Source organism: Neodiprion lecontei, chromosome 7, assembly GCF_021901455.1.
Source record: "Neodiprion lecontei isolate iyNeoLeco1 chromosome 7, iyNeoLeco1.1, whole genome shotgun sequence".
In the NCBI taxonomy this organism is placed as follows: domain Eukaryota; kingdom Metazoa; phylum Arthropoda; class Insecta; order Hymenoptera; family Diprionidae; genus Neodiprion; species Neodiprion lecontei.
The window spans coordinates 17,304,052-17,322,188 of record NC_060266.1 but is presented as its reverse complement, the minus strand read 5'-3'; the positions used below and the strand labels follow the sequence as shown (position 1 = coordinate 17,322,188).

Below are 18,137 nucleotides of genomic sequence, written 5' to 3'. Positions count from 1 at the left end.
AAGGGTTAAATATTCACATGTGTAATGGTATATACGTAGGGTAAAGGGTTAAATCGTTATAGGCATAAGGGCATAAACGTTGCAAATGTTGAACGTCGATCAATGGTCAAAAGTCGAAGGTTAATCAAGTGTCGAAGGTCGATCGAAGGTCGAAAATCGAAGGCTGAAGGTGAAAGGTCGAAGATCGAAAGTCGAAGATCGAAAATCGAAGGTCGAAGATCGAAGGTCGATGGTCGAAAGTTGAAGCTCGAAGATCAAAGGGTGCAGAGTTAAATAGAGGAAGGGTGGGCGGTGGACGGATTGGCTGGGGTTGGTACGGGAGGGAGGGAGGGTGAAGGGAATCTGTGAAGTTATGAGGGCATATATGTGGGTTCGAGGTTAAGTCTGTCAAGATCTGAGGGCTTATATGTGGGTTTGAGGTTAAATTTGTCTAGGTATAAGAGCATATATGTAGGTTCGAGGTGCGGATCAAGGGTCGAAGGTCAAAAATCGCAGATTGAAGGTCGAACTTCGGATAAGTTCAGGCAAGTTCGGGTAACTTCGGCTAAGTTCGAATTAGGTTAGATTAGGTTAGGTTCGAGTATTTCCGCATAGAATTGGGCAAGTTCGGGTAACTTCGGCTAAGTTCAAGTCAGGTTAAGTGAGATTAGGTTCGAGTATCTCCGGATAGATTTCGGCAAGCTCGGGTAACTTCGGCTAAGTTCAAGTCAGGTTAAGTGAGATTAGGTTCGAGTATTTCCGGATAGATTTCGGCAAGCTCGGGTAACTTCGGCTAAGTTCGGGTAGGTTCGGGATTCTTGACACGGCAGCCGCGGCGGCGGCGACGGCGGAGGCGATATCTTTATATAATATAGAACGATTATGGTTCGGTTTAATGTTTTCTGAATCACTTATAACTCTAGATTAACACTCGGAACGTAGCTATATACCGTAGGGACCAAAGTGTTTAATACTGAAAAAATAAGTTATTTAATAACTCATAATAACATTATACTCTCGCTCTTGTTATACTATATTACTGGCCTGTTGTCTTTTAACATATTTATCCAAAATTTTACATATCGTATTCTATGATCTGTAATATACTTTTAGCATGCAGGCTGAACATTTACAGCGTTTGAACCCTCCAATGTTGAAAAACAGTAGGTAATTGAATTCTACGTTAAAACTAATGGTATGAATTTACGAACGTTCAGAGTGACGTTTTACAGAACAAAATGACTCTCCAAACTATGTTTGTAAATTATGATAAGATAATATATATCAAGCTTTTTATCATCCGTATGAAAGAACAGTCAGCATTATATGAAGCATTCTTCGGAAACTAAGCCACCTTTTTTGTTGCTGACCTAGTAAAATTATTAAGGAATCTTTGCCTGCTGTTTGTTACACATTATTAGTTGAAAAGACTTTTTGTGAATTATTTCAGATTTATTAGTGCAACTGTTTATAAAATACTCCTTTGATCAGTTCATAAACATACTTGATAAAAAGAGATATGAGCAACATTTTTACTTCTTCAAGAGTGACTTCTTATAGATTATTTGGACGTATGTATAGATTTCCTTATAAATTCTGCCAAGGTGACATCGATTCGGGTTCTCCGAATAAATTCAAAAATGTAATTTTTTCGAGACATTAAAATTTAGTCAATCACGAGAAATTTCGAAGAAGATCAACAGAAGTGGCCGATTTCATGTAAACAATTTTTCGTACCTACTGGGATATATTATCGATTAATCAATGGGCATAGGCAGAGTGTTCCTTATTCAACGGTTGAGCTTTAGCCTGTGTTTGCACTCTAAATCAATTAATATTTGGGTTAAGTTCAACACATTGATATGGCCGACCAAAGTCGACATAGCTAGTGAATTTTGCGATATGAGTGAACGACGGTAACTATACATTACTGGTAAAAAAAAAGATACTAACCTTACACACATGCATCTCAATTTTTTTTAAGATCGTAATTCTAACGTGCCTGATTGCCGGAATGATTTTGCTTGAAATACGCAGTAACCTACTCTGACTATTCCAAAAAATTCAACTCACAGTTTGAATACCGTACCTGCGCGTTACTGACTAAGATACGTGAGCCAATTATAATTTTCTACTGCGAAGATGATTGTTTTCTGAACAAATATGAAAAACTAAACAGTATTCGGCACCACCTAAATATAATTTATAATTAATTAAATTTTCGTTACAGATTACATATCATATGTTTTCTCTAATTACAATTTTAAAATGTAACTAGTATTTTTATTGGATCTAAGTACAATTTTTTAAATATTATACAGATACATGAACGGATCTGAGTATTTAGGTATGTAGGTAAACTCAATAAGTATGTATGTAAACTAGGGTGGTCCTTAAGAAGAGTGTAGACAAATTTCCTCCGTTTCGCTCCCCAAATCGATTTCAAATAATTCAAAAAAGCTTCCCGAATTTTTTAGATTTTTATTCAACTCCTTATGCTGTTCCACGGGGCTTTTGTTTCACCAAAAGAAAAACACGGGATTTTGTGACCACTTTACATTTTATTTTTTTTTTCTACGGCAATTTTCATGGGAAAAATCTATATCAAACGGGGATTTATCAAGTACTAACTGCCCCCGATGCGACTTCGCCCGCATCCAAATTGGTTGACCTATCCTACAACCGAATCTACCCTAACCACTTGCATGCATCCATCTGAAATACGCTCATTTGTTTAAACGACTTGCGCGCCACCTATTGTAAAATGCTTGTACTAGTTCATAAACCTTTTCAGGCGTGAGGAACGCATACGGGACAAACAATGAAACATTCAGTTTTCACGGGACAAAAAAATAAAAAAAAAAATTTTCATAACTCAGCAACCTGTGCAGGCGTGTGGACTACTCCCAAATTTTCATTGTAGACGGATGAATGGTATAGGAATGCATACGAAGCAAACAGACAGACAGACATTCATTTTATGTATACATATAGATTATTGGTTCTTATCGGGGATATTTTTTCTGATTATCACGTGTTTAAGGTATAACTTACTTATATACGTGATTTTCAGACTTTTCGAACTGAAACCCATTATAAATATTGAGAAATGAAGCTATCAGAAAGAAAAAGAACACTCTCGAAAAGGGTAAATTATACTCGACAAATCCCCGTTTGATTCAGATTTATCCCATGAAATCTTTCGTACAAAAATAAAGTCGAAAGTGATCATAAAATTCAATTTTATTCATATGGCTTAACAAAAGTCTCGTGAAACAGCATAAGAAGTTGAGATAAAACTCTGAAAAAATTTGGAATTGTTTTCGAATATTTGGAATCGATTTGGGGGGCGGGACGGAAAAAATCCTCAACACCCTGCTTAATGTATGGGTCGTTGTGATTTTTAGCTTCGAAAGATTAATCTCGTATAGTTTTGCCAGTCAGGCAGGATAGTGGACTATTTGTAAAAAAAAGCAAGAGCTTAATGCAAAAGAATTTGTGGGATTCACACACGGACTTTTTTCGGCAAGCTCCTTGCCATTGTGTTTTCGTAAAGCTTTAGCTTTTTCTCTCTGTGCATATACTAGTGGTTGTTAGTATGTAGTATATATTTATATACTAATTCATTTATATTTTATTCTGATCTAATCACAAAACATAGTTGTAATTCTTCATTTGTCATTGGCTAATTACATTGTCTTCCATCACTGGCGTTTAAATTCTGAAAATTCAACAGTTAATATAAACATGTCACAGGTTGCAAAAATCCGGTCACATGAGTAACGATTGGACCTGTTTAATGCTGTTTTTGTGTTAAGATTCCCAGTCGTTCATTCACAAGACAGATAATAGGACCACAGGTGTCCTTGCAATATTAACTCTATTATGTGATTGATTCAGTATCTTTTGGAGGCCGGTTGGACTGGAGATGGCAAAATGATTGGTATCACGGAACCGAGGAGAGTAGCCGCCACCTCACTGGCCAATCGTGTTGCTGACGAACAAAACTGCGTCCTCGGCACTGTCGTAGGATATTCGATACGCTTTGACGATTGCACCGGCGAAGATACGAAAATTAAGGTAGAGTATAAATTCTATAATCTTTCTGGATATGCGAAACGATGAGAACACGCCATTTCTCCAGAAAAATGTAAAAAAGTTCGGCATTTCTCGCGAACTTTTTTTAAATCGAACATCGTATTCTGTCAGAGTCAAGGGGTTAATCAATCAGTTTGTGTAGACACCAGATTTCAAAAGATTATACACGATTTCAGAGATTTCAGTGAATCCATATGTCTTCGTAAGATCCGGTCAGATTTCGTATGATTTCAAAGATTGCCGAAATTTCAGACGATGATTTCACAGGATTTCAGAATATTGCTAAGGATTTCGAAGAATTTCAAAACATTCCGATAGAATTTCAGAGAATTCAGATGGTTTTAAGTTGATGATTTCGTAAAATTACACTATTTTGTAGGATTTGGAAAGATTTCAGAGATTTTTAAAATAACTTCATAACAGTTCGTGATTTTGGAAATTTTAGAGGTCTCGGAGGTTTCATTTGATCATTTTACATGATTTCACATGATACCAAAGGAGTTTCAAATATTTCATAGAATTCAGGGACATCGCGTGATTTCATGGGATTTTTCAAGGTTTTATAAGATTTCAAAGGATTTCATAACGTTTCATCAGTGTGTACTTTCACAAGTGATCGACCCCTTGGAAAGAGTTAACTTTTTTACATGAAAATCGCCCAGGTTCAATTCTTCCCAGGACGGCATAGTCACGGTATAGAAAATTGACATTAAATCCCGACCGGTTCATGCATTCACTTCGACAATAAATCGGCAGGCTTCTTGCGGATAAAGAATCCTAGAGAGCTAATATTAAGACTTCAGGGATCATCTTATCTCTATGTTCACTAAAAGTGCCAGAAGTTACAGCCATATCAATATTTTGCCCCCCTATTGTTGACCATTAATTCGTGAAATCACCGCTTTCCGAGTAAATAAAAGATCCTATCTGAAGCGATGATAAAACAAGGGAAAGAGGAGAAAATGATTTTGTCGCTTAATCATTAGGTATGTTGTTCATTTACCCAGTGTTACAGTTTTTGTGTCATCGATTAGCATCCTACAAATTTAATTTTTATCGCAGTTCATGACCGAAGGTATACTGCTTCGAGAAATGATGGGTGATCCTTTACTGACCAATTACTGTATCCTTATACTGGACGAAGTACACGAGCGAACCTTGCTCACCGACATCGTGATGGGATTACTGAAGAAGATAATTCGGGTGAGTCCAACATCCGTTAATCATACTCCGTCAAAATACCAAAATCGCGAATAATTTACGTGTGCGAAGCTGTTTGAATTTCAATTACAATAGTCTCGGTATGTATCTCATACAGAAGCGACGAAGTTTAAAAGTAATTGTGTCATCGGCAACCGTCGATGCTGAACAACTTCGTGATTTCTTCAACACAAACACTTCGAAGGACACTTCAAAGGACTCCGCGACAATCATCAGCGTTGAAGGTCGCCTCTATCCGGTAGACACCTACTACGTAGAAGGTAACGAAAGTCCTATTTACTTAGTTTATTGTGATATTAAGTATTCGAAGGACATGGTCTATAGCCCTCGCAGCACGAAACGTCTCAAATATTCTATAATATAATGCAATATTCGAAATAGCGGATGTAGGTGGATATAAATCACTCGTTACTGTATTAGTAACGTATCACAGTATTGCGATACCCAGATAGATGTACAGAGTGAATTGCTAACGACCGGATGGTTTAATACGCATGCGCTAAAATTCGAGAGCAAGAGCAGTTGTTTTATCAGGGTAACCAACATTCGTAAATTCAGATGACCGACAGTTGTCAAAATTTTTGAGGTTACGCACATTGCGGCGAACTGTCGTCTAAATTCATGACGGTTGGTCACTCTGACAAACAACCGCTCTTGGATTGTAGCGCGTGCGCATTAAGTTTTAGCTGACAACAGATCATGCAGTTTTTTGAAATTCACTCTGTATATATATTTACATTTGAGAATTCGTTTCGAAATTGTACTCTCATCTGTATATATAGCGGTGTCACCACTCTAGCCACTTTACAAGTAGGGACCTTTATCTTTACTAGTTAGCTGTTAACTGGTAAGATAAAAAGATGCTATATATTTCAAAAAAGTTATCTATATGTTTACACACTATGACTTAAACATTGGATAACTTCGTATTGGACTTCTATTATTCTACTTATTGAAGTTAGTTACTAGTACTAAGAACCATCCAATAATAAATTTTAATATAAATTACATTTGGATTGAAAATTACATGTGTAATTTGTAATAATGAGGGCGAAATGAAATGACAATGACATTTTTATTTTATGTTTAAGAGCGAAAGAAAATACAAATCTTATGTTTAATTAGTAATTAATGTGGATTTAATTATAATTTTTGCAAGTAATAGATATTTTGTGATTTGATCGACGTCAAAATATTATTTTTACTCTACTTTACCTGAATTACAAAACGATAATGTGATTTCTTTTGCAGTTATTGTCGTTTTAAATAGAAATTACATATGAATATGATCTTTAAGTTGTAATTGATTAACTGCAATTTTGTCTATCACTTTTCGTTACACATTACCTTCATTTATTTCAGAACCAGTCGCCGATTATGTGAAAGCAGTCGTTGATACGGCGTTGAAAATTCACGTGCATGAAGAACAGGGTGACATCTTGGCATTTCTCACCGGAATGGAGGAAGTCGACAGGGCCGTTGATCTGCTTAACGAGCATGCGAAATTGATTATAGATGGCAAACGTAATTAGAAAATTCATCAATAATTCTACGATGTTGGTACCGACCGATGCTATACGAAACGACCTTATGCAAAATCAACCTATACAAAATCATCGTACTCAAAGCAAATCTATAAAAAAAATACTTGGCAAATAAACTTCATATGCATGAACTATTTTAGAAAAAAGAAGAGAAATCTTAGAGCCTGAGATTCATGTAAAGCAGGTCGACGAATTTTAAAAATTACAGAGATCTCTATAATCTGGAGGTTACGTTTGTAGCAGTATTTTTTTTTTGAAATTAGTCTTGCTTTACTCAATGTACAGTTTTCTTTATACATTAACTTTGACTAGAAAAATTTTGTGTACGGTAATTTTCCGTTACACGAATTTTGAATTGGACGATTTTTTGTAGGGTAATTATACGTATGCATAATAATTTTATGCATGTCAGTCTGTATAGCGTATTTTTCTGCCGACAAGTTTGCTTTTCTATTTTTCCACTAGAAGTGTTTTTTTATCCTTTCTTCGTGCGATTTTTACAATTTTATCGCAAAAGTCAATGTTTATTCGAAACAGCCAAACGCTCTTCTCTTCACTGAACTGCTGCTCAATTACTTATATTTCGTAGACGTCATTTGAACACTATTTTTCCTTTTCCTCCAATATATATGCCTCTTTATTCAATATTGAATTTAGTCTTCCTAGTTTTAAAAATTCTGTCCTGCTTATTATAAAATACGACCATACATTTGCTTTGTTATTCTTCTGGCTTTTATCCAGACACATATTTTGTTTAGTAATGTCTCCAACTAACTGCATTTGTTTTATTCATGGTGTGAAATTCGTTCGAAACACTTCTTCTTTTTCGGCATTACAGCCACTTTATTTTTGTATATTCTTTTTACACCATACCTTTATTTCGTCCTATGGTAGTATTTTCAACCATGAGTCAACATGAATCTACGTAGTCCTGCTTTTGTTTTACAGGTATTTCCTTTCCTATTGTGTTCATATTTACTTTTTCTACTGCAATTATTTTATGCATTCTTTCATGTGGCATGTTCCTATTTTTTCCTACCTTTCTCGTACCAGTAGATTTCCTTGTAGATGTGGCCCACAAATTCATATATTTCAATAATGTGTCATGTGTAAAATAACTCCTGTTCCTACTCTTCCATGTTCCCCTTGTGTATTGAAAAAATAAGACAACAATGTAGAACAATTTGTCGGTGTCAACGGTCAAATAAATGAAAAAATAATGAATTGACGTTTTGCTCTTTCATTATTCCAATTTTCGTTTAATTGTATTCTAATAAAAAGGTTTCTAAAGAGCCTGACTAATAAGTAGTTCTTTTCCAACAAACCTAATGACGAGCCGGCTTTCATCTTGATTTGCTTTGTTGCCTGGATATCTATATAACTTTTCGGCTGTGATGCCGTTTTCTATGTAATTGAATTTCTAAGGCCCCCCCCCCCCCCCCCCCATTAAGGCCGAAACGTTAATTCATAATTTTTTTCCATTTATTTGACCGTTGACACCGAAAAAACGTCCTACATACATTTCACATGATTGAGAAAAATTTCCTTCAAATAACACAACAACACTCTAAATAAACAATTTCCATCAGCGACCGTTTTTACTATTATTCTATTCATTTTCATTATTTTTCTGATCAGTGGTATAAAAGAATCTGGTTTAGGCTTATCGTACTTTATCTTTTCATCTTACTCACACTCAGACAAAAGTTCTAGTCATTAGGGTTTCAGCTAAAAAATGAATATTGTTCACCGCTGGGAGACGAAAATTTATTTTACCGAATGAAGTTTTGGTTAGCATCTGATTTAAGTCATTCAATTTTATTCATTTGGATAAAAATACATAAACTATACAGAGCTGTCATTATAATCCGTCATCTCAACGACAATTTAATGCACATACTTTCATTACATATTTACATTTCTTTTATGGCATTTCATTCGCATACGACCGAAAACTTCACAATAATACTATTATTATTATGATCTGAACGTAGTATTATTATCATCAATAACATTTTACACTGTCACTGAACTTTTAAGAAACCAATGTCATAAAATAATGTAAATAATACGTAGCATGCAGAGTTGATCAATCTTTGTCAGAAATCGATATAATAATTGCAATTTTGCCGCCACGAATCCCCTTCAAAATGCTTGAGAAAAAGAAATCAGATTTTTCATGGTCATCCGTATGTATTTGGAAAGCAAAGTCGAAATTTCCTTGTGTGGGTGAAAGTGTGAAAGAAGCACTTCACTCAAAAAAATCAAAATACGTTCATGGCATTGGCTCATTCTAATAATCGTGGAAAAAAGTGGCAATACATTGCAGTTTCAATAAGTTATCAACTTGCAATTTTTTGAAAGATATAACAGCATTGCATTGTAAGAGATTAGGAAATTATCTTTTTGTACTCAATGTTTTGCAACATTTTGTATTGTAATAGCTAGTGTTTCACAGGTGGAATTGTGTTATAATTATGAAGAGTGACTATGGCGATTAAAAGAAATATAGGGTTTAGTCGAATATGTGTGTGCCACGTAAACGATAGATAACAATGTAGACTGTTCATTTTTTCAGAAAAAATCTTACCACTTCCTATGTATGGCTCTCTTCCGAGCACGGAACAATTGAAAGTATTTTGGAACGCCCCAAAGGACACCCGAAAAATTATCATCACGACGAATATAGCCGAAACTTCCATCACGATACCTGGCGTTGTTTACGGTAGAGTACCCCCTCTTTCTATTTGTTTCTCAAGGTTAGGATGTCGCAAGGCCAAGCAACATGTCTAGTTAACTCTTTTTAACTTCCCGCTCCTTTGTTTTCCAAGCAATAAGAGAACAAGAGACGTTATTATGAACACCCCGCAAATGAAAAGTTACGTTCTCTCTAGATCTCACGCGCTAGCATGTAAAATATACCATTTCAATTGCGCGCATGCGTCAACTTTATTTTAACGCACTGTTTGAAGATAGATCAATTTACGCACGCTCAAAAGGCTTCGAAAATCGAACGTTCCAAGCAGGCATTGGGAAAAATTTTAATCATTATTATTTTTTGAGCTCGACACTCATCTGAGCGGGAAGTTCGTAGGCTGGACATCAAAGTTACCAAATTGACTACTTGTTTATTAATTTTTTTGATCTGAATCATTTCACTCTGCCTCTAGTAATTGATAGCGGGTTTGTAAAAATCCGTTGGTTTGAGGTGGAAACACACACTGACAGCCTAATTGTAGCACCAGTATCCAAAGCATCTGCAAATCAACGAGCTGGGCGGGCTGGTCGTGTAAGATCCGGAAAAACGTACAGGTAAGGGGATCAGAGTACAAATAATCATCCAAGGAGTTGGTGTTTTTTTTACACTTTGCACCATCTATGGTGATACAGAAAAAGTGGTTAATTGGTTGAAAATTACTTTTCATAATTTCAATGACGCATTACATTTTCGGACGTTTAGTATCCAAAAAACAGGTTTTCAAAAATATGTCAATCTTTTTGTTTCACGATGAGTCTCGTAAACAGATTGATGATAAAATGTGAAGTATACAGGACTTTATATTTGAATGATGGGTATGAAAAGTTGTCAATTGTTTTTTTAATCATGATTCGTGAAAAAAAAATTCAGAATTTCAGTTGCTGATAAACTTTGCAATGATATCGGAAACGACGCAATGAAAAAATTTTAAATTCACACGGGTTTACATCAATAGTATATCTATATAAATGGACGGAGACGAAATGGTAGTAGCAAATTCGTAGAATTCATGCTATTTCTTCATTTCTGCGTGGAATGTAAATGTATTGAAGTGTTTTTGTTCAGAATTTCGTAAACAATGGGGCTGGTAAGTTCTTTCTTCAGGGTTCGTACGCAAAGGAAAAAGTCAGGAAATTTGAAAAATAAGACTGGAATTTTCAGTCTTCCAAAGAAATAAACTCGTTATTATACTAAGTACAAGCGTTTGAAAAAAAAAAATTTGCACTTAAAATTTTGTTGCGTCGCACCACTCCATACATTACATGCATATTACTCGATACGAAAACTACTTTCATTTTTTTCTTATGGAAAATCCTAGGCTGCGTTTTGTAACCTTATATCAGACAGTAAGTTAGTTACTGGGTAATATTGAAGGTATTAGTATTAATGTGTAAAAAAAATGTCATCGATCAGCGGCATATTTCTTGGAAGGTTACTGGAAAAATCCTCTTTTCAAGTTGTAATATCTGGAAATGTTAGGAAATTTCGAGATCCAGCAAGCGTACGAACCCTGATAATTCTGGAATCAATTCTTTGATGCGCTATGTCGACGTAATTTTGTGAGTGGATTAGATTGTGCGTAGTCCAAATACACCGCGAGCAACGGATCAAATGCTACTACCAAAAAACATCAAATTTGTACGGGATATTTAGAACAAAGGGGAAGGAAAATGGCTAATTCATAGCCACAAAGTTGTTATTTCAATTTAGTTATAGTTTATTCAATATGCCTTAATTCTAGTACGAATGTTTGAGTGTAAGCATATAGTATATCAACAAGTTGCCAAATAGTATTAAAGTGAAAAACAAAGAAAATTTAAGAAAAGGAAAGTGTAATATACGTTACTTTGACAGAATACGAAAAATGTGATATGTGATAGTTATTTGTGTAGTTTGTAAGTATTGTTCTAGTTGTGACCTGCACACGGGTGCATGTATCTACAGGATACGATATGTATGATATTATATTCTCACCATTTTATGTAGGTAATCTGTATAGATATGAACTAATAAATGAATTTCTCTGTATACTCTACGTATTTTTTTAGCTGTTGGTCCTTGGTTCTCTTTGATGTTATTTTTTTTGCCTACCTGAGGGTCCAATTAGTATATAAACGGTCCAAAACCTATTTTTAACTATCCATTTAGGCTTTGATAATACTGAAAATAAGTAACATTTTACTCTGTCAATATAGTCAACTGCTCCTTTTAAAGTGTAATATCAACGGCAGCCTGTATGAGTGTAATGTATGATTCTTGATTTCATTATATCTAAAAACGCCTGATAAGCGACTGACGTCAGCTGTGAATTACAGCATTTATACATAGACAGAATCGCGATGTATTATTCATTCATCGGGGGGAAATTTCAAGGTCCCAAAAATGCCTGCAGGCACAAAGAAATCCGATAAGCTCGTATTGGTAAATTCAATAAAAATTCTGCAACAGAAACGACGACGTCTTGCCGCATAATTTATACTTACTGTGAAAAGAACAAGAAATAATGTTTAATAATGTTTTTCCGGCTAAACAGGGAGTCCAATATTCCGCGATAATTCAAACCATACGTCACTCACGGTAATTGCATTCTCTAGCTTTGTCACACTTAGAAACTAAATGCTTTTTATACCATATACATCCATATCTATATACATATAGTTGCACATATTGAATTCTGGATGTTTTCACCCAGATCGTAGAGAATGTTCGTGAATGAACTACATAGCTAGCTCTTAGAACAAGTCAACATGCAGCTCGGCGAAATGAATAATTGAAGTATAATATGTATGCAATTCTTTCCGATTTGAAAAGAAAATTTTACTTGCAAAATAACTACAGGATCAATCTGGTTTTAAAAACTAGAAGCTTTCAAGTTCTACGATTTTTTTTCAAGTCATTGAACATCTCTACTCTAACTTTACTATTTCTTATGGATGATAGTATGAAAACACTTTATAGCGTAAAATATATAGATATTTTTCTCCACTATGGGAATACGTTTAATATTTTTCATAATCATACTTGGGTGCTCATATGCATAATACGGGATCGAAAATTATATTACTTATTTATTTCGTTTATAGTAAACGACTATTTTGGAATAAGGGGATTTCACTTGAAGCAAATCAGTAATGTTTTGCTGTCTTGCCGTATCAGGGGGTCAAATTTTTCAACTGAGGATTTGTTTCGGAACATTATTTGTCTGAAGGTTTTTTGCAACAAATTTCTACTTGTTGTTTTTTTCCCCATAATTTATAATTTAGTTGCCAGCGCAATTAATAAAGTTGATGTTTTTGCCAGGATTCTGCAATAAAAATTAGGTTTGAGAAAGAAGTATTTGTTTTGCTTACTGAAAAAACAGTTTTCCGTAAATTTCATTGAATGTATTTTCTTGCTGAATGTATGTCATCGGTTTTTATCAGTATATATCTGTAGCAATAGTTTGAAACTTATAGAAAAAAAATAGATATTTACCTATCGTACTCTTGATAAAGAAAATTTTAACAAATATTTGACTTGAAACAACGTACTATTGGTATCTATGAATTAATTTACATAACATCCGGATTAACAAAAATTTTTATGATTGTTCTGCAATTTAATGCTTGCAATCTTCAACATTCTGGATTCAAAAATTTATTCAAATAGCATGAACTTGTTAGTTCATAAATAATACAATAATTCGCAGTTTGATGAAATAACTAAAAACTTAGCTGGAAAAACATGGAACAAAAATTTGTAATTTAGGAATATAATAATCTGGTAAATACTAAATATTCGACTAACTCGTAATAAAATTAATGAAAAGTAACGATTTTTGACGAACCAATTTCGTCAAGGTGATCCATGATCAGTTACTGAAACTCTGGAAAAATGTGATCTCGAGAGCGATGGAATTGCAATGTCAATGAGATTATTTGTATATTTTCAGACTCTACACAGAGGATGCTTTTGAAAAATTTGTTGAAGCAACTCCTCCAGAAATGCAACGTTCAGATCTAGCACCTGCCATTCTACAGCTGAAAGCTCTGGGCATCGATAATGTCTTGCGATTTAATTTTCCCTCACCACCACCAACAAAAAATCTTCTGTGTGGCCTAGAACTGCTTTATGCTTTGGGGGCCATTGACAATAATGGAGAATTGACAAGTCCGTTGGGAGCAACAATGGCAGAAATGCCATTAGATCCTGTCTATGCCAAGTGTTTAATAATCTCAGGTGGGATCCTACTCTAGTGTCATAATTTAGTGTCCCTCAGATGTAATTGTTTGCTTCAGCCCAAATTCTCAACACATTAGATGAACTGTTTTCAATGAAAAAATTACTTACAGGTACTATGGAATGCTCAGCAGAGATAACAATCATCCTAGCTATGCTTCAGGTGCAAAATGTGTTTACAATACCCGGAGGGGGTCAAGCAGCTCTGAAAGCACGAGTTGCACGTCGCAAGTTCGAAGCAGAAGAAGGGGATCTGATCACGTTGTTAAATGTCTATACGGCCTATGAGTCCCAGAAAGTAACAAGCTGGTGTCACCAGAATTTTCTCAATCACAAAACGCTACGAAGAGCCACAGAAATTCGTACCCAGATGTGTAAAATGCTTAAAAAGTTGAATATTCCACTTATCTCTTGTCAAGGTAAGCAATTCCGTCGAAATGTGATTAAGTTAAAGCCCTTTTATGGACGAGAGCTTGGTAAAGAGTTATTTACAAAATTCCACTCTACTTGTCAGGTGACACCGAAAAGGTTCTGAGGTGCATTACTGCCGGCCTTTTTCCCAACACTGCGTATCTTCATTACACTGGGGTGTACAGGACCGTTCGAGGTAGCAGGGAACTTCACATTCACCCCAACAGCTGTCTGTACACTGTTCAACAGCCTCAATGGTTGGTATAGATATTTTCGAACATGAGTTTCAAAGAAACGTAGAAAAAAAGAAGAAAATTTTGCCTCTTGGACGAAATGCTATGTATAATAATGCGGGGATGGTGGAACTAAAAATTTTTTCAATCATTTCTAATTTCAATCCTTGAATTTACACGTTGTTTACTAAAATGTGAAATTGAAATTCTCATGAATTTCAAATATCACCAGGTAATTTAAAAAATTATCCAGATGTGTTGGAGATCAATTTGCTTATCAGAGTAATGCTAAACAGTTACATAACTTTGCTCATTCAATTTTTTTTTTTTTTTTTCAATCTTCGTGGAGATAAGTCATTGTCAGTTATACAAAACTTTTTTTCTTTTTATTCCAAGTAATTTAAACCAAAGAATATTTCTCTAAAAAATTGCCTAAGTGACCTTAAAATACCCTGATGATTCCAGGTTTTTCCAGAACATGGATACCCTGTAAAACCACTAATGTTTGTAAATTGGAAATATAACTAGTTTAGAATACTCCAATTAATTTGTTGAACCAGAGTAAAAACTTGATCTAAAATACCTGAAATGTTTCAATACATACATCGTTTTTTATTCGAGTAGCCACCTCGAAAGTCAATTTCCAACATGCCATACGATATTGTAAGTTGATAGTATTCAAATTCATTGTAATTCCAGGCTCATCTTTTGCGAAATTTTGCACACCAGCAAAACGTACATGCGAGAGTTGACAGTTGTAAAACCAGAATGGCTGGAAGAACTAGCACCTCATTTCTACCAAAGACGTGCCATTGATCCCTTCTAGCCCCCCAATGGATGAAAATGAATGGATCGCTGTTTTAAAATACATCATAAACAATGGAAGAATTTGCAACCACTAAAACCATGAGAGAAGTTTCAATTTTTCCATCAATGACTTTCATTAGATAGAAAAAATAGATATGAATTTTGGCAACTAATAAATTGGTACTTTGTGTAAACCGAGTTGATTTATTTTTTGTTGTCGTGATCAATACTCGAACTGAATCCGCTTACTTATTTCTACTGATGCTGCATATTAAAAAGTTCTGTAAGTGATAAGTGAACTTAAAAATTTCCTCTACCCCCTTAGAGTCTTGCAACGTTTTGAATACAAAATAGGATAATTTTAGGAAATTTGATGAAATATGAAATTACAGGATGGGAAGAAAATTAGGAACATTAATTATAGCCAACCAAAAACTGTTGAGGAAAAGATAGGAATTTATGTAAAAATAAATGGGACTCTTTAGTGGATTGGTGCACGGTGCGTAAATTTAATAAGTATAAGAAGAATACACAAGTTTCCTAAGGAATATAAAAATAAGTAAGTTGAAATATTTATCTACGTGTATGGTTTGAGTGAATGGGTTGTTCGGTATGATGTTTTTGCAGTTTTGCATATCTGTAAACCTCAAGGACAGATAACTAACTTATGAAACTTCGTGATTAAATTCACGTAAATGTATAGAGCTTCAACTTTCAGATTTTCAGTGTGATCTGTTGAGTTCCGATTTATTATAAAAAAAAAAGAAAAGGAAATAAATGAAAACAGTTGATAAAATATTAAGAATTCCGAAAAACATTTCGCGGAAAGATCTAATTTTTTGAAGCATACAGCATACAAATTTACTCAAAATCTAGAACTTGACTGTTTCTTCTAATGCATGAGGCAAACAGCCCTTGCATCTTACAATCGGTTTCTATCACCTGTATTATGATGATTTTTATCGAGGTATGTAATGCTAGTACTTTTCTTCTGTCATTTTTTCAAATGTAAATATTATCAATGTGATGACATTTATTTATTATCTCCAATACTTAAAAACAACTCTATGTAATATAAATATTTATCATAAATTAAACACTATATATGTAAATATACTGTATATTTTAAAGAAAATATCATTCTGATGCTACATATTAGACACAGTAGCGTTTATTGGTGCCTTCCACTCCCGGTATCCAATTAAAACTAATCCATGGTTCAGTTCTGTACGAATTGCAATTTATTACGTTGCTTAAATCAAGTATATTTCAAATGCTCTTCCGTCTATTGAGATTACCTTTATCAACCATGTCTCAGTCTTCATCTGATATTGGAAGTAAAAAGCTTAATGAACAATATGCATTCAAGCATAATAGGGATCTGGTTCGCGACGTTTCGATGCTCGAGCTACCTTAAGGCATTTTTTGGCGAGAGCTAACAGGAATACTCGAGAGTGCAACAACATGGTATATGGTTGAGCATGTATATATGTATTCTAGGCATCCATGGGTAGAAAACAAATAGTACTGGTTGTATATATTATATACGCGATTTGAATTTAGCATACTGACTTTTGAATAAGACAGACATGCGGAATGAGGTTAAAAAAGGCTTTTTTAGTGCCACAAAGTAATTGCCATTTTGTAGACATGCAGCATACGAGTGGGATTTGAAAATTGTATTTTGTCAATCCGAATCCCACTCACTCACTGACCATATTTTTGTACATTTTTTTATATATAAAAGCTAGTTATAAACATCAACTATATACTTTGCACCATGAAACCAACTCGCTAATCATAATTTAGATAGCTATTCTGGTCCTGCTGCATATGCCTTATTTGAAGAGGTGGGTTGGCCAAAATGGATACTTTTTATTAATTTCATTACAAGATACTAGCAAATTGAGTATTTATTGAATTATTATATTTGAACAAATCTACTAGATTTTTAACCATTTTAAAGCGATTAGAAACAAAGCTTCAGTGTTTAACTTTTTTTTCATAATTCGAGTAATTACGATTTTCTGATTTTTGTAATTTGTATAATGATTTCATAATTACTCAATGTATGACTATGTCGTGATGAAATTAATAACAAGTCGTAATTTTTTGCCAATCAACCTCTATAAGGTATCAGGATCCCTGTATACAGCCAACATAAATTAAACCTGTTTCTGTTTGACATCATTGTTTCTCCTGCAAATTGAACCAACTTCTACAAACTTTGATGTTTTCTCTTTACACACATAGGAGTTTATCATGCAATAATTGATGAATTGGAAAAAAATGATTATGCCCCGAAAGTGAAGATGTGAGTAAAATATTAATAATGTTCTCTCGATAAAACTGACTCTAAATATTAAGTTGGTAAGCCCAGTTAGCTTGAACACTTGAATTGACGTAACACAAATGGATACACATGTACTTTAAAAATTATCTGTACATTTATGAATTGATAGAGTAAATCTGAAACGCATAAGCTTACAAACGAATATTTAGCGATAGTGAGTTATTAGTTACAATGAAAGAGATGATCAATAAAGCTTAACAGGTACGAAAAAAGGAGTTTGGAGTTTTGAAGAAATGAGAGCTTCAATTGTATTTAGCTTCCAGGATTTGAAAAATGTAGTACTTCAAAGTTTCACGTTGACCAACATCTGGTCGATAATTTGTTCCTGAGTTTGTGCTTTTGGTTTGCCTCTTTTTTGTTATTGATTACGAATACAATGTCTTCTCAACCCATTCTTCCATTGTAAAAGTAGCAGTGTTTGTCTTATCTGGATCGCGTTCTCTGAATATATCTACAAGCGTGAGTTAATCATGAGATATTACGAATATTTGTTGTTACCAAAGAATCGAGTGTCG

The 18,137-nt window shown here is 34.3% G+C and overlaps 3 protein-coding genes across 20 annotated transcripts in view; 2 read left to right on the top strand and 1 right to left on the bottom strand.

Annotated features, from left to right (window-relative positions):
• LOC107222916 (probable ATP-dependent RNA helicase DHX35) overlaps positions 1–9,827 on the top strand; it is a 37,864-nt gene extending 28,037 nt beyond the window's left edge. The window contains exons 3-7 of one of the 2 annotated variants that reach the window (XM_015662456.2): positions 3,880–4,059; positions 5,140–5,280; positions 5,396–5,558; positions 6,661–6,822; positions 9,421–9,827. In XM_015662456.2, the coding sequence (XP_015517942.2) occupies positions 3,880–4,059; positions 5,140–5,280; positions 5,396–5,558; positions 6,661–6,822; positions 9,421–9,635 (861 nt within the window). In that variant the 3' untranslated portion in view covers positions 9,636–9,827. Of the gene's footprint in view, positions 1–3,879; positions 4,060–5,139; positions 5,281–5,395; positions 5,559–6,660; positions 6,855–9,420 lie in introns of both variants that reach the window. The other variant, XM_046745833.1, reaches the window with a different exon arrangement.
• Positions 6,649–18,137, bottom strand: part of LOC107222917 (calpain-B) — a 51,056-nt gene continuing 39,567 nt past the window's right edge. For 11 of the 17 annotated variants that reach the window (XM_046745824.1, XM_046745823.1, XM_046745826.1 and 8 more), the window contains one exon: positions 7,044–10,218. In XM_046745824.1, the coding sequence (XP_046601780.1) occupies positions 9,998–10,218 (221 nt within the window). In that variant the 3' untranslated portion in view covers positions 7,044–9,997. Of the gene's footprint in view, positions 6,783–7,043; positions 10,219–11,665; positions 12,905–14,802; positions 15,285–15,754; positions 18,074–18,137 lie in introns of those variants that run through there. The other 6 variants (XM_046745829.1, XM_015662458.2, XM_046745820.1 and 3 more) reach the window with 4 other exon arrangements.
• LOC124295511 (probable ATP-dependent RNA helicase DHX35) lies at positions 12,040–17,544 on the top strand. The gene is made up of 5 exons (XM_046745834.1): positions 12,040–12,177; positions 13,532–13,818; positions 13,932–14,237; positions 14,333–14,486; positions 15,162–17,544. Exons 1-5 carry the CDS (start codon positions 12,104–12,106, stop codon positions 15,286–15,288), a joined length of 948 nt encoding a protein of 315 aa, XP_046601790.1. The 5' UTR covers positions 12,040–12,103; the 3' UTR covers positions 15,289–17,544.

What these genes read in the sequence shown, in the direction of transcription:
- LOC124295511 (XM_046745834.1), top strand. Translation starts at nt 12,104, where the DNA reads ATGTTTAATAATGTTTTTCCGGCTAAACAGGGAGTCCAATATTCCGCG. An exon ending in CAAGTGTTTAATAATCTCAG is followed by an intron (nt 13,819 to 13,931) that starts GTGGGATCCTAC and finishes AATTACTTACAG; the next exon opens with GTACTATGGAATGCTCAGCA. An exon ending in TCCACTTATCTCTTGTCAAG is followed by an intron (nt 14,238 to 14,332) that starts GTAAGCAATTCC and finishes TCTACTTGTCAG; the next exon opens with GTGACACCGAAAAGGTTCTG.